This window comes from Cygnus atratus, chromosome 14 (genome assembly GCF_013377495.2).
Source record: "Cygnus atratus isolate AKBS03 ecotype Queensland, Australia chromosome 14, CAtr_DNAZoo_HiC_assembly, whole genome shotgun sequence".
NCBI lineage: Eukaryota > Metazoa > Chordata > Aves > Anseriformes > Anatidae > Cygnus > Cygnus atratus.
The window spans coordinates 12,170,552-12,183,969 of record NC_066375.1 but is presented as its reverse complement, the minus strand read 5'-3'; the positions used below and the strand labels follow the sequence as shown (position 1 = coordinate 12,183,969).

The following is a 13,418-nucleotide window of genomic DNA, read 5'->3' as shown; positions in this document are numbered from 1 at the left end:
ACTACCCTAAATCCTTTGAAAGTATTCCAGCTGACAACTCAGATTAGACAAGTCATTTACTAGTGTGATTTTACTTCAAAAAAAGTGAGAGAAGGAGGCAGTCATCTCTTCTCTGACTGGAAGGAGGAAATCTTTTATCACCAGGTTTCCTTCCTGGCAATATTTGATTGAAAACAAATATCTTTAGAGTTCGATTATCTTCACTGTATCCATGATTGCCCAACTCATAAATAAACAAACAAACAAAAACAAATGAAGGATTCACTTAAAGGGATATATTGATGACAGAACTGATAGAGGCCAAACTGCCTGAGACTAGGGTTTTACAAAGAAAAATGAGTCAACAGGAGAAAGTACATTTACAACATCACATTTTAATGATTCCTGAAACATTGTGGATTTCCTTGTAATGTAAATCTGTACGAGATAAATTGCAGGCTGATATATATAGCAGAATTAAGATTATTTGAATTAATTTGGCTAGACTTTCTTTTCCTTTTGGGGAAGGGGGAGACTGAAGGCTGTGAGGGATAGAGGAAGAATGGGTAACTGCAAGCAAATGGGATTCTGGCTAAAAATCTGAAATCCTTTTAAAAAATTAAACACCTCAGCCTGCATCATTGCAAGGGTCTTTTGAGTTTACAATATAAAATGTTAAATCAGTCCTGTTTCAGCACCTTTAGCAATTCTTGTGCTCTTTGCAAGATCTGTGTCTTTTCACCAGATTTTTTCATTAAACAACCAACTAATCAATTACCCTGAGCAGCAAAGTGCTGATGCTTAACCAGTATTGATAAATTTCCCATTTTCTCCTAAACAAAGCTCCTTAAATTCTGTAGCTCTTTCTAACCAAATGCCAGATCTTTTGTGGTTTTGGTATGTTTGGTATCTTAAGGTATATGAAAACGAAAAACATAGGAACCTGTTTCTAAGCAAATGTGTAATTTAGATTTTTTTCTTTTCTTTCCAAAAAGAATAATTCAGAAGGCTATATAGAAAAAAAAAAGACTGTCTAGAAGTCCATTCTGTGTGAATTTTCAGATAGAAATTCCTTGACATCACAGATCTTATGGATAGATCATCCTCTCACAGAGTATGCAGTCACTAAAAACTTTTCTTCCATCAACTCATTTTTCTCCAAACTCATTTATTTTTAAATCTCCACTGCACTAACTTTGACTGAGCAACAAATATCCAGGGACATTCGACTAGTGTTGTAGACACAAACACAAAAGCCAAAAGTTCTGCTAAATCCTGTAACTTTAAAATGGCTTGCTTCCTCTAGCTGCTGTTCTCTCAATTTTGTTAAACCAAAGGCTTAAACTTGTTAAGTCTCTTAAAGGAAAAAACAAACAAACAAACAAACAAAAAAACAGTGAAAGACAAAATTTTAAATTCTATCTCTGTAGTCCACAAGCATTTACTCACACTTCAGCAACATCTGTCTACCTCACACATTTGCAGCCCAGCACCACACTCTTTCCTAGGAACTGCCCAAGAGTATTATTTCCAGTTGGAATCCTGCTGGAGGATACAGTCTGTATCCTAGAAGTTGCAGTATTTGTCCCTCATCATCCTACAGCTCTGTACAGTAGGGCACAGCCATCACACCCCCTCTATTAAGGGCATCACAGAATCATGGAGCGGTTGAGGTTAGCAGGGACATCTGGGTCCATTTGGTCCAATACCCTGCTCAAGCAGGGCCACCCAGAGCAGGCTGCCCAGGACCAGGTCCAGATGGCTTTTGACCACCTCCAAAGGGGAGACTCCACAACCTGTCTGTATAACCTGTATCAGTGCTGCATTACACTCACAGTAAAGAAGTGTTTCCTGATGTTCAGAGGGAACCTCCTGTGCTTCACTTTGCACCCACTGCCTCTTGTTCTGGCACTGGACACAACTGAAAAGAGCCTGGCTCCATCTTTTTTACACTCTCCCTTCAGATATTTACACACATTAATGAGATCTCCCCCATGAGCCTTCTCTTCTCCAGGCTGAAGAGTCCCAGATCTTTCAGCCCTTCCTCAAAGGAGAGATGCTCCAGTCCCTTAACCATCTTAGTGGCTCTTTACTGGACTCTCTCCAGTAGCTCTATATCTCTCTTGTACTTGGATTCATGGGATCTCACAAAATGAGAAGTCTGAAATCAGGCTTTATGCCTTAATACTATAGGTCTGATCACCCCCCTGTGAATTTAATATCATGCAATGAAAACTGCTTTAACCATAAGGATATTGTTCCAATCCCCATATAACTGTTGTCTACAAAGCAGAGACTGACAGCTATTTGAAGTGCATCCCCAAGACAAGTAAGAAATAACTATGCAGTTCAAAAGATGAAGAGCCCATTCAACTGTAAAAATACCTTGCTCAGCTCCTGCTCCCTACACAGGAATTGGCAAGTGATGAGGAACAGAACTTCTTGGAACCAACACGCCCATGTTTCTTAAATGAACATCATAAACTTTCATTTTGCAGACCCATCATACAAAGGTGTTTTACTTGGAGAAGACAGTTTTTTCAGAGCAAGAAACAAATGAAAAGCCTCTAAACAAGGTGTCAGGGAGAAAACACCCATCAGACTGGGACGAGCTGAGGGAGAGATGGAAGAAATAACCAATCAGAATAAATAATAATAATAATTAAAAAAATATATCATCCCATTGGAACAAGAAAGAATCCAAAGAACAAAAATATGTTCTTAGAGACACTGCTCAAAGACTGAAGAGTAAAAATCTCTCCTTTTTCTCTTAATGTACCTTCTTTCTCTGATATTTATTTCCTACTTGCTATGTTTGTCAAATCTGCTTTTATTCTCCAGATGCCTCTGATAGCATCAAGCCTTTGAGATTTTGTCTTGCCCTTTTCTTTGCTTTAAAAACCTCAACTGAATCTCATAATTCCTATAAGCCTGCTTGCTTCTCTTTTCAGTTCTGGTGTTGGATTTTTGCTGTTAATCTTTTGATTAACTGTGACTTCAAATAGTCCACAGCAAGTCTAACTCTAAGCAAATGGATGATAGCATAAGAAGTTGGGCTATTGTAATAATATTTGCTGAAGACAACCATATAGCACCATTTGGAAGAGTGTTGCCAGCAGGTCAAGGGAGGTGATCCTCCCCCTCTACTCAGCCCTGGTGAGGCCACACCTGGAGTATTGTGCCCAGTTCTGGGCTCCCCAGTACAAGAGGGACATGGAACTACTGGAGCAAGTCCAGAGGAGGGTTACAAAGATGATCAGAGGGCTGGAGCACCTGTTGTACAAGGGTTGGATGAGAAAACTGGGCCTGTTTATGCTGGAAAAGAGGAGACTGAGGGGAGACCTCACCAATGTGTATAAACATCTGAGGGGAGGGTGCCGAGAGGATGGAGCCAGTCTCTTTTCAGTTGTGCCCAGTAAAAGGACAAGAGGCAATGGGCACAAACTGAAGCACAGGAAGTTCTGGCTGAATATGAGAGGGCACTTCTTTACTGTGAGGGTGATAGAGCACTGGAACAGGTTTCCCAGAGAGGTTGTGGAGTCTCCTTCTCTGGAGGTATTCAAAACCCACCTGGATGCCATCCTGCACAATGTGGTCTAGGTGATCCTGCTTGGCAGGGGGGTTGGACCAGATGATCTTCAGAGGTCCCTTCCAATCTTGGCCATTTTGTGATTCACTGCAGGAACAACTTGACACCCATCACAGAATTGAGTGACATCTAAGAGCCCAATATACAGACTCCCACCTAATTTCAGACAATTAAAAGTTGTGCATCTTGTCTGAGTGCTGTCTATAGACTATGTCTAAACACATCAAAAAGAGACAAAATGTCTAAGACAGTATTAGATACTCTCAGCAGGCGGCTATGCCTTTCTAATGTGTAAGGCTCAAACATCAAGCATTTACACGGACAAAGTTAGGCAGAAGAAACACCATCTTGGGAACCAACCTTCCCCCCTCCACCTCACCATCAAAGTCTTGTGGTAATACTTACCTGACTGACCACAGAATCACAGAATGGGACCTTAAAGATCATCTAGTTCCAACCCCCCTGTCATGGGCAGGGATGCCACCCACTAGATTAGGTTGCCCAGGGCCTCATCCAAGCTGGCCTTGAACACTTCTAGGGATGAGACATCCACAGCTTCTCAGCAACCTGTTCCAGTGCCTCACCAACCTCTAAGAAAAGAATTTCTTCCTAACATCTCATCTAAATCTCCCCTCTTTTAGTTTAAAACCATTCCCCCTTGTTCTGTCATTTTCTGCCTGAGCAAAAAGTTGCTCCCCATCTTTTTTATAAGCACCCTTTAAGTATTAAAATGTTCCAATAAGGTCACCCCAGAGCTTTCTCTTCTATAGGTTGAACATCCCCAGCTCTCTCAGCCTTCCTTCATAGGAGAGGTGCTCCAGCCCAATCAATCAACACATTACGACTATGGAGAAGATAACTGCCATCTCAAGAACTATCAGGCAATGTATTTTCTATCCCCTGGATAGGGAAGTATTCCTATCACTGTGTAAAAGGCCTTCTGGAAATATATATAATTCTGGACACAACTTTGCAAGAAATATATATCCACATAGAAAGAGCAGATACAGAGATGGGATATTAGCATGATCAAACAAGCACAGAGATGACCTCAGAAAAAAAAATTAAAAGAGGTTGATCTGTTGTCAAGTAAAGCCTAAGAAAAATGTGGTTGTTTTCTAAGCTGTGAAGAAAACAAGCCATGAAGAGGGACAACGATTACTTATTAAAAGAATATTGCTGGCACAAGAACAAGCATCTACAAATTCATAGCAAATAACTATTGACAGGATGTCAGAAGAGAGTTTTTCAAGGCATTGGAAGAATAACTTTCCAACAGGAATAGTCAGCACAACATAGTGAATTTTGCAATTAAAAGGAGTATTTTCACTAGTAAAATTTAAATTTTTAAATGTGAAGATTTAAGATCAAATGATGCCTGATATAAAAAAGGACTGGACTTGATCCAAATGGTGTTTTCTTGTCTTATGCTTTCATATAAGTTGTACTACTCACATCCACTCTCCCGCAGCCCAGTTCATAATTTAGGCTTCCCCGCTCATCATTGCCTTTAAACGTCTCCAAATACAGACACATTACTCTTCACATCTCCTCAAGGCCTTTGTCTCAAGCTACTCCTTCTGTCACTCTCCCTTCCACTATTAAAAATAGAACTGCGAGGCAAACATCAGACATGCAAAGGTTCAGCTTAGGCATCTGTAGCCTTTTCTGAACACACTGTTGTTGAACTTTGAGGCTGCATTCTTCTTTGTGAAAGATAATAAGAGTGGTCAGGAAGAGGGAAACCTACTGAATTTCCATTGCTGAATTTTCTTTAACTATCACTGTTTCTAGGATTTTCTTGGCCAGACTCCAAGCCTTACTTCTGTAGCCAAGAAATCTGCCTACACAACAGAATTCTTACAATGTTGACATAAGACTGCTGTTTCTGGACATGTTCAGACAGGAAAAAAATGTAAGGTAGCTTTACTTTTATATTTGGCCATGTTATGAGGCATGGTCCCATCAGAATGAGATGCAGGGAGGACTTAACTCACATGTCTGGTCTTTACCTGTGTGAGTAAGCCACTGATGCTTAGCCTGCAGCAGTTCGGCACAGATTGCATGCCACTGTCAAAAAGTAAGTGCGTCCATTTTTGTCACCTGAAATGCATGACACCTTGTGTAAAATTATTCCACTGCCATTACAGTTTACCAGGAAATATTCTCCATTGCTAAATTTGTGTCTATTTTTTAATGTAACCTAAATATTGATTTCAAAATCACAGAGGAGTTACCCCACTCTGAATTTGCAAATATCTTACAGGCCTTTTATGTACACAATGGACAAAACAAGCAGACAAAAAGACTAAAAATCCATGGCCACATCATGACCCTGAAAACACTCAATGAACTAATGTTTCCTATAGTCAGTAAAGCCACCAATGCCTTTGTCTCAAACACAGCAAAGTAGCATTGCAATGTAAGATGCTTTTCACTTAGCTGTCACATATGCTACATTGAACAAAGAGACAGCAAGATACTGAAAGATATGCAGTTACAGTTCACTGTATTGCTATTACAGCCATACATTGTTCTATTTTTAGATTTAACCTAAATGGAAGATGTAAAAGCATAAAATGGTCTCATGCTTCTGTATATGTAAAAAGCATTCAAGCCTGTCATTTAAGTCAGAAGCAAAAGAGTACTAAGAATAAAGTAACAAACCTAAATTTTGAAAATACATTTAATTCGGGAACTGCAGCTAACTTTTAGTATATGTAGATATTTTTCCATCTTTCAGGTACTAAAAAAATATTTTTTTATAATCTGATAAATATATTTTATAATCCTAACAAAATGTATATTTTAAATTTGTAATTTAAGTTCTGCTTAAATTATAATTTTGGAATTTTTCCTGGTGCCTTGATTTATAACTAAAGGAGTTGCTCCCAATGTCTTTTAAGTATTTGATGTTTTCTTTTTGTTACATGTGTATTCTTAGGCAGTAATAGAATGCAGCCTCCTTTCACTTCAGAGGATCATGTAATGTTTATATTTGTAACTCCAAATGAGTTGGTCTGAAAGCACTTAAACACAAAATTCAGTCAACACCCAAACTTACAATTTGTTCGTCATTGAAATTTCTATTGGTTAATGACAAAAAAAAATCCTCTCATTTTAATATAAAAGGAGTAAAAATATTCATCACTAAAAAAGTGACTGTGATATTTCTGCACAGAAATCATATTCAAGACCATAGGGATTTGGAATAAAGAACAGTTTTCAAGAACGAGTAGCAGTCCTCTTTTCCACCTCAGATAGCTGGAAACTATTTTTCAAGTATCTCTTTAACTTAACTCTATTTTATTTTAAAACTTGGTGAAACTAAAGCAGCTACAGAAATGAAAGTACACAAACTGCAGCTTCTACCCACACCTGATTTTAATAACTTACCATTTTTACAAGAAATGTGTAGAACCACAGAATGTTCTGGGTTGGAAGGGACCTTAAAGATCATCGAGTTCCAAGCCCCCTGCCATGGGCAGGGACCCCTCCCACCAGACCAGGCTGCCCAAAGCCCCATCCAGCCTAGCCTTGAACACCTCTAGGGATGGGGCATCCACAGCTTCTCTGGGCAGCCTGTTCCATGCCTCACTGCCCTCATAGTGAAGTCTTTCTTCCTTATATCTAATTGAAACCTACCTTCTTCAGTTTAAAACTGTTATCCCTTGTCCTGTCACTACTCTCCCTGCTATAGAGTCCTAAAGAGTCCCTCCCCACCTTTCCTGTAGGCCCCCTTTAAGTACTGGAAGGCCGGTATAAGATCTCCCTGGAGCCTTCTCTTCTTTAATTTAATCCTCTCCAGCTCTCTCAGGCTGTCTTCACAGGAGAGCTGTTATAGCCCTCTGATTATCCTCATGGTCCTCCTCTAGATCCACTCTGTGGTGGCTCTAAGGTCCATGTCCTTATTATGCTGGGGGCCCCAGAGCCGAATGCAGTACATGTAAATTATATGCATGCATACATATGTGTGTGTATATATATATACATATAGTTGAATATCCAGTAAACAAATCACTATGCTCATCAGCACCAATTTAATAACTGACAAAATTTTGTTTCTAAGGGTAGATAAATTTTCAAAGTCTCTCCCCCTTATTCTTCTGCTCACTCAGTTAATGCATAGGCTTTGGACCTCCCACATGAGTCACATCTACAGTTTCCTATCTCTGCACATAGGAGCAAAGGAAAGAAAATTGCCCCCACCCACACCCCCCTCCAAAAATAAAATAAAATAATCTGGAATTTATTTTCCCTGCTATGAAAATTTCCTAAAAAGGTGTATCACATTTCAAGTCTAAAAATTCACCTGAAGGACTGAAATACAGCGAGATGTAATGAAACACACTTGGTTATTTCTGTTAAAGAGATCAGGGATACATTCGCATTTTTATTATTACTCAGTCTACTAATATGTTAGTAACCTGAGCTTCAAGATCTTGCTCAATAGGAACAAAGACAATAATCTATATATATATCACCTTTGTTATGAAAGTTTTTGCAATTATCATCTACTCTTCAGCCAAGGATACACTTCTAAGACAATATTAGCGTTCAGGCAGAAGATGACTCACTTAAGAGATTGCCAAAGAGGTTTTACACCTCTTTAAAGGTACTAACTTAGCCTTTTTTTTTTTCCCCCAGATCCTCAGAATAATCAACAGCATTCCTAAAGTGCACTAAATGTTCAGGTACAAATTCTTCTTTTGATACTGCCAACTGCTGTTTACTTGGACACTAGTTTCTTACTGAGAGACACTGACACTTCTGCTTTTGCAAGATTTAGTTATTCCACCCCCTTGTGTAGTGAGACATGTCACTATAGGGACTTAAAACTGGTTATGACTTTGGTTAAATTCTAGGTAGACCATCAGGAGTAAATCAAATAGCATGCATTTGAGAAAAGATCTTTCCTTGAGAGTAGAATTTATGTGTGAAAGGTATTCAGAAAAGAGGGAAAAATATATATAAATCACTTTGACAGCAGGTGAATCAGAGAAGGCATGATTAACTGCTTGGTTAAGGGCAAATAAGGAACCTTTTCTAGAACAAGGGAAGACATTAAAATCACTACACAGAAATTCAAGAGTTATAAAAGGAAGTGCTTTTCAGATACAGTAAAGCTGAATATGTATTCGATTAGCTAAAGAAGTTGCTGAAGCTACCCATTTATCTAGGTTCAAAATAGGACTGGCCATTTCTAAGTATTAAAAGGTATAATAATGATTTCAGAACTGAAAATAAATATCATGATTACACACTTAGTACAATCTCTAATAATTGTTTACTTGGATAAAAACAACTGCGGGTAGCGTATTATACCATGTTTGTCTACCAAGGGTTCTCACATTTGCCTTGGGAACATCTGGAATCGCTCTTACCACAGAACATTGGCCTGGATGGAGCCAACACTGGTCACAACTCTGTAATCCTAAAAGAACTGACACCTGATTTCTCCTAATGTTGGAACATGAGACATACTGGAGCACCAAGTCTCAGAAACTGTTCCCTGAAGATCAGGATTCCCCCAGTTGCTTAAACTGAGGCATTAAAAGCTGACGTAACTGAAGAAAAAAATAAATCGCTCTTTAATACGTTTAATTTTGGTATAAACCAAATTAAATGACTGAGCCTACCTGAGCAATGCATCTGGTTCATAGTCACAATGATGCTATTATGGCCCGTAGCTGCTAACTAGACAAATAAGTTGCTGTCATACATAACAGAGAAAGCTGATGATCTGAAGGCAAAACATCTCAAAACTTCACAAAAATATACCTCGTGTTGATGCACAACACTGATTAAAAATATAACCAATGTTACTTTGCATATAAGAACACTGAATCTTGGACAAAGTAACACAGTAACACACAGAAGATTAAACCTACAACACATCCCACCTTGTAACCTTACACTGTGATGACAATAAGACATAACAGTAATGAGGAGAAAACAGATTGGTCAAAGGGTCAGAAGAGAATTATTTTAGTTTCACAAAACATGTGGATTGTTTTAAAACAGAGCTGAGCACTACAAATGATACTTTCTAAAGAGGTGTTAGATATTGAATTCCTGCTATTACAACATAGGCCTACCTTGCACATTGTAATCCAGCATCTTGGCTCAGCAAACCACTCACCCCTCAATGAAAAAAATCTCAGGAATTAGAAGAGAAATCAATTACTCCATACAGTGTAAAAACCTCACATGAATCAGAAACTTGCACGGACTCTTATCATGACCCTACTTAGCTATCTGAATAGAATGACACAGCTTGTAAGGTATTTACCTTTCATTTACAATTTCTTTATCTTCAGCTATATCTGCATGTCCTAAATGTTTGTGGCAGAAATTCTCTTTTATCATCCCATGACCATGTTCCACCCAAAGAGAGCTTTTCAGACAGATCCTGGCTTTAGGAAAGATATAAAAGGTCCTGAAGTTTCCTCCAGGTGCCATGAAATTACACTTGCTCTCCTGCAAACACCCTCAGGAGCTTCTAGGTGGCCACATGCATGGGAGAAAAAAATAAGATAGAAGTACTTACCATGAGGACAGCACTCAAGCGATCACTTTGGACCTGCTGCACTTGGAGGCAGGGTCCTGGCACCTGTAACCTTGAGCCACTGGGAATGTTCCCAGCATCACCATTTGGGATGCTGCTGTTACCATGCCCAAAGCCTACAGATGCCCTGTATAAGTAGGTATGAGTCAGTTTACCCACACCAGTGACCTCCAGCATGTCCGGTGGGAGGTGGGAGCTGGGAAGCATGTGCACACTGTAGCAATACTTTTCATACTCATCAGCTGGGCAGCAACAGCTACTGCTGCAGCAGCCTTGGTGGTGACAAGCCCGGCAGTGGCACAGCCGTGCAAGAGCAAGAAAGAGAAGGAACACTGTGAAGATGCAGGAGACACAAGCAAGGGAAACAATCAAGTAGAGGTTTGTAGCGTTGAGCAGTGGTGGTGGCTCCCCATTGTCATCAAAGTCAGGCAGAGCCTGGGGCAGACTGTCAGCCAGCAGGATGCCCACAGTCACCGTGGAGGACAGTGGTGGGTCCCCATGGTCCCGCACCACCACAACTACCTTGTGCTTGAGGAAGTCAGTGGTACGCATTGAGCGTGTGGTGCGCAGCTCACCGGAGTGTGGTGCCAGGTGGAACAGGGTGGAATCAGAGGAGTGGGCAAGATGATAGGAGAGCCAGGCGTTCTCTGCATTGTCTTCATCATCTGCCACCACTTTGGTCACAAGGTAACCCTCATCAGCCAGGCGGGGCACAATTTCCACTGCCACTGAGCCGTTCTGGCTGACAGGATATAGAATGGCTGGGGCATTGTCATTCTGGTCTGAGATGTAAACATTCACAGTTATGGCAGCACTCAAAGCTGGTGACCCATTGTCCTTGGCTTCCACTTGGAAATAGAAGCTCCTAAGCTGCTCAAAGTCAAAGGCACGTTTTGCATAGATGCTCCCATTGGCCAAGCTCACAGACAAAAAGCTGGCCAGGGCACTGCCTGCAACTGTGGAATTCCTGAGCGTATAAGAGATCTGTCCATTCTCCCCTATATCAGAGTCAGATGCTGAGACCTGGTAGAGAAAAGCACCAACTGGATTGTTCTCTTCCACAAACACATCAAATGTGTCAGCAGCAAAGACAGGGGGGTTGTCATTCACATCAGAAATCTGCACCCAGAGGGTCTTCTGAGTGGTGATGGGAGGAGAGCCCAAGTCTGTAGCAGTAATGGTGATGTTGTACCCACTGATCAGCTCTCGGTCCAGAAGCCCACTGGTGACCAGGCTGTAGTAGTTTTCCAGGGAAGGTTTTAACTGGAAGGGAAGGTTATCAGGGATCTGGCAGGTTACTTTCCCGTTCTCCCCAGGGTCCTCATCCATAATACTCAGCAGAGCTATCACTGTGCCAGGAACAGCATCCTCAGGAATGGGACTGGAAAGGGATGCAATTGTTATCTCTGGGCCATGATTGTTTACATCAGTGATCTCCACCAGCAGCTTAGCTGTGCTGGACATAGCAAATGCCCCTTTATCCTTTGCTTCAATAAGCATCTCGACGAGTGGTCTCTGAACAGCTGAAACATCACTGACTGTCACCTCCCCAGTGTGCGGGTGAATTAAGAACATTCGCTGTAGGTCAGCAGCAGTAGTATTGCTAAATGAATATATGACCTCTCCATTGGGACCTTCATCCAAATCCGTAGCATGCAATTGCACTACCAAAGTGCCATTGGGGGAGTTTTCCAAGACACTCGCCCTGTAGACTGATTGTTCAAATTCTGGTGCGTTGTCATTGGTATCCAGCACAGTCACAATGACCGGAACATCACCAGACTTTGGAGGATCCCCACCATCTTTGGCTGTAAGAACAAGTCTGTGAGTGGCTTGCTGCTCTCTGTCTAAGGCTTTCTTCAGAACCAATTCAGGATACTTACTCCCTTCCCCACGCATCTGTATTTCCAAATGGAAATGTTCATTGGGATTCAGGGTATAATTCTGGACACTGTTGGTACCTTCATCAAGATCTTGGGCACTGGGGAGTGCAAACCGTGCCCCGGGTGACAGGAATTCAGGCACATTTATATGATATTCACTTACGGGAAAGATGGGGGAGTTGTCATTTATGTCCAGGACTTTAAATTCCATCCTATAAAGCTCTAGAGGGTTTTCTAGCACAAGTTCAAAATTCAGAAGACAGGTAGGTTTTAATTCACAAATCTGCTCTCTGTCTATGGGCTCGTTAATAGATAAAACCCCCGTGCTTGCATTTATATTAAAATATTGCTTACTTGAACCGGTGATCATGCGAAATTTCCGGGCTGAAAGTGCAGCCGCATCTATTCCTATATCCTCCGCTATGTTCCCCACAGACGCTCCGCGCTCTGTTCCCTCGGCGATGGAGTACACTACTTGCCCGTTCGCGGTGCAGCAAGTAAGGCAGAAGACCATTAAATAGACCCGCATTCTTCCTCCCCTGCTCAGCTCCCCGCAGCCCGGCTCGGCAGGAACATAATCCGGTATTTCATCAGACGCCCGAAGTTCCCAGCGAGCGGGCACCGGGGCGCACCGACGGCAAGGCGAGAAGTTCGCTGCAGCCGTGGTGGCGCCCCGGCCCCGCGCGGCTCCGCCGCTGCCGCCGTGTGCGGAGAGGCGACCGCTGCGCTCCGCTGCCCCCGCCGCCGCCGCTCGCTGTGGCCGGCGCGGCGGCCCCGCGCGCCTCTTACCGGGCGCACGGCGGCGGCCCGCGGCGGCGGCGCCACCCAGAGGCCGTGGCGCCACCTGCGCCGCCGGGGGAGGGGGCTGCGACACCCCCCGCCGCTGCCACCCCCCCGCTCCGTTCCCTTTTTTTTTTTCTTCTTTTTTTTTAAACGCCCCGATGGAGACATGGAGAAGGGACGGCGGGGTGTGGGGGGGTGAAGGTGGCTCTGGGTCCCCTACTCTGCGGCAGGGCTGGGTTTCCGTAAGGGAAAGCTTCGGAGAAGCCCCAGCTCCCTCCCCCTTTCTGCTCCAGCGAGACGATGCGCCCGCCGCCCGCTATCAGAGTAACAGGGCGGAAAGGAAACGCGTATGAGAAGTGACAAGCATCGGCTAAACATGGGTCAGCATAGTCCCAGCACGCTCTGGCTAAGAACAACATCTCCCAGAGGGGTTTTAAGAGCACAATTAAAGGAGGCAGTCGGCTCTGTCTTTGTTAATCTAAAAAGAAGGGGAAAAAAAGGAAAAGAAAATGAAAGAGAGAGAGAGAGAGACTCTTTCCTGTTTCTTCTTCTAGGCACGGTAAATTAACTCGGATTATTGGATAGAAGGTGGGTCTCTTCTCTGACAGTCCCAGTC

At 42.3% G+C, this 13,418-nt stretch overlaps 1 protein-coding gene across 1 annotated transcript; it reads right to left on the bottom strand.

The window, feature by feature from the left end:
• Positions 1 to 8,590: 8,590 nt before the first annotated feature.
• On the bottom strand, positions 8,591 to 12,860 carry PCDHAC1 (protocadherin alpha subfamily C, 1). Its single transcript, XM_050713687.1, has 2 exons — positions 10,119 to 12,860; positions 8,591 to 8,614 (listed from the first exon to the last, which is right to left on the bottom strand). The coding sequence occupies exons 1-2, from the start codon at positions 12,546 to 12,548 to the stop codon at positions 8,591 to 8,593; spliced, it is 2,454 nt and encodes an 817-aa protein (XP_050569644.1). The 5' UTR covers positions 12,549 to 12,860.
• Between the last annotated feature and the right edge of the window lie 558 nt (positions 12,861 to 13,418).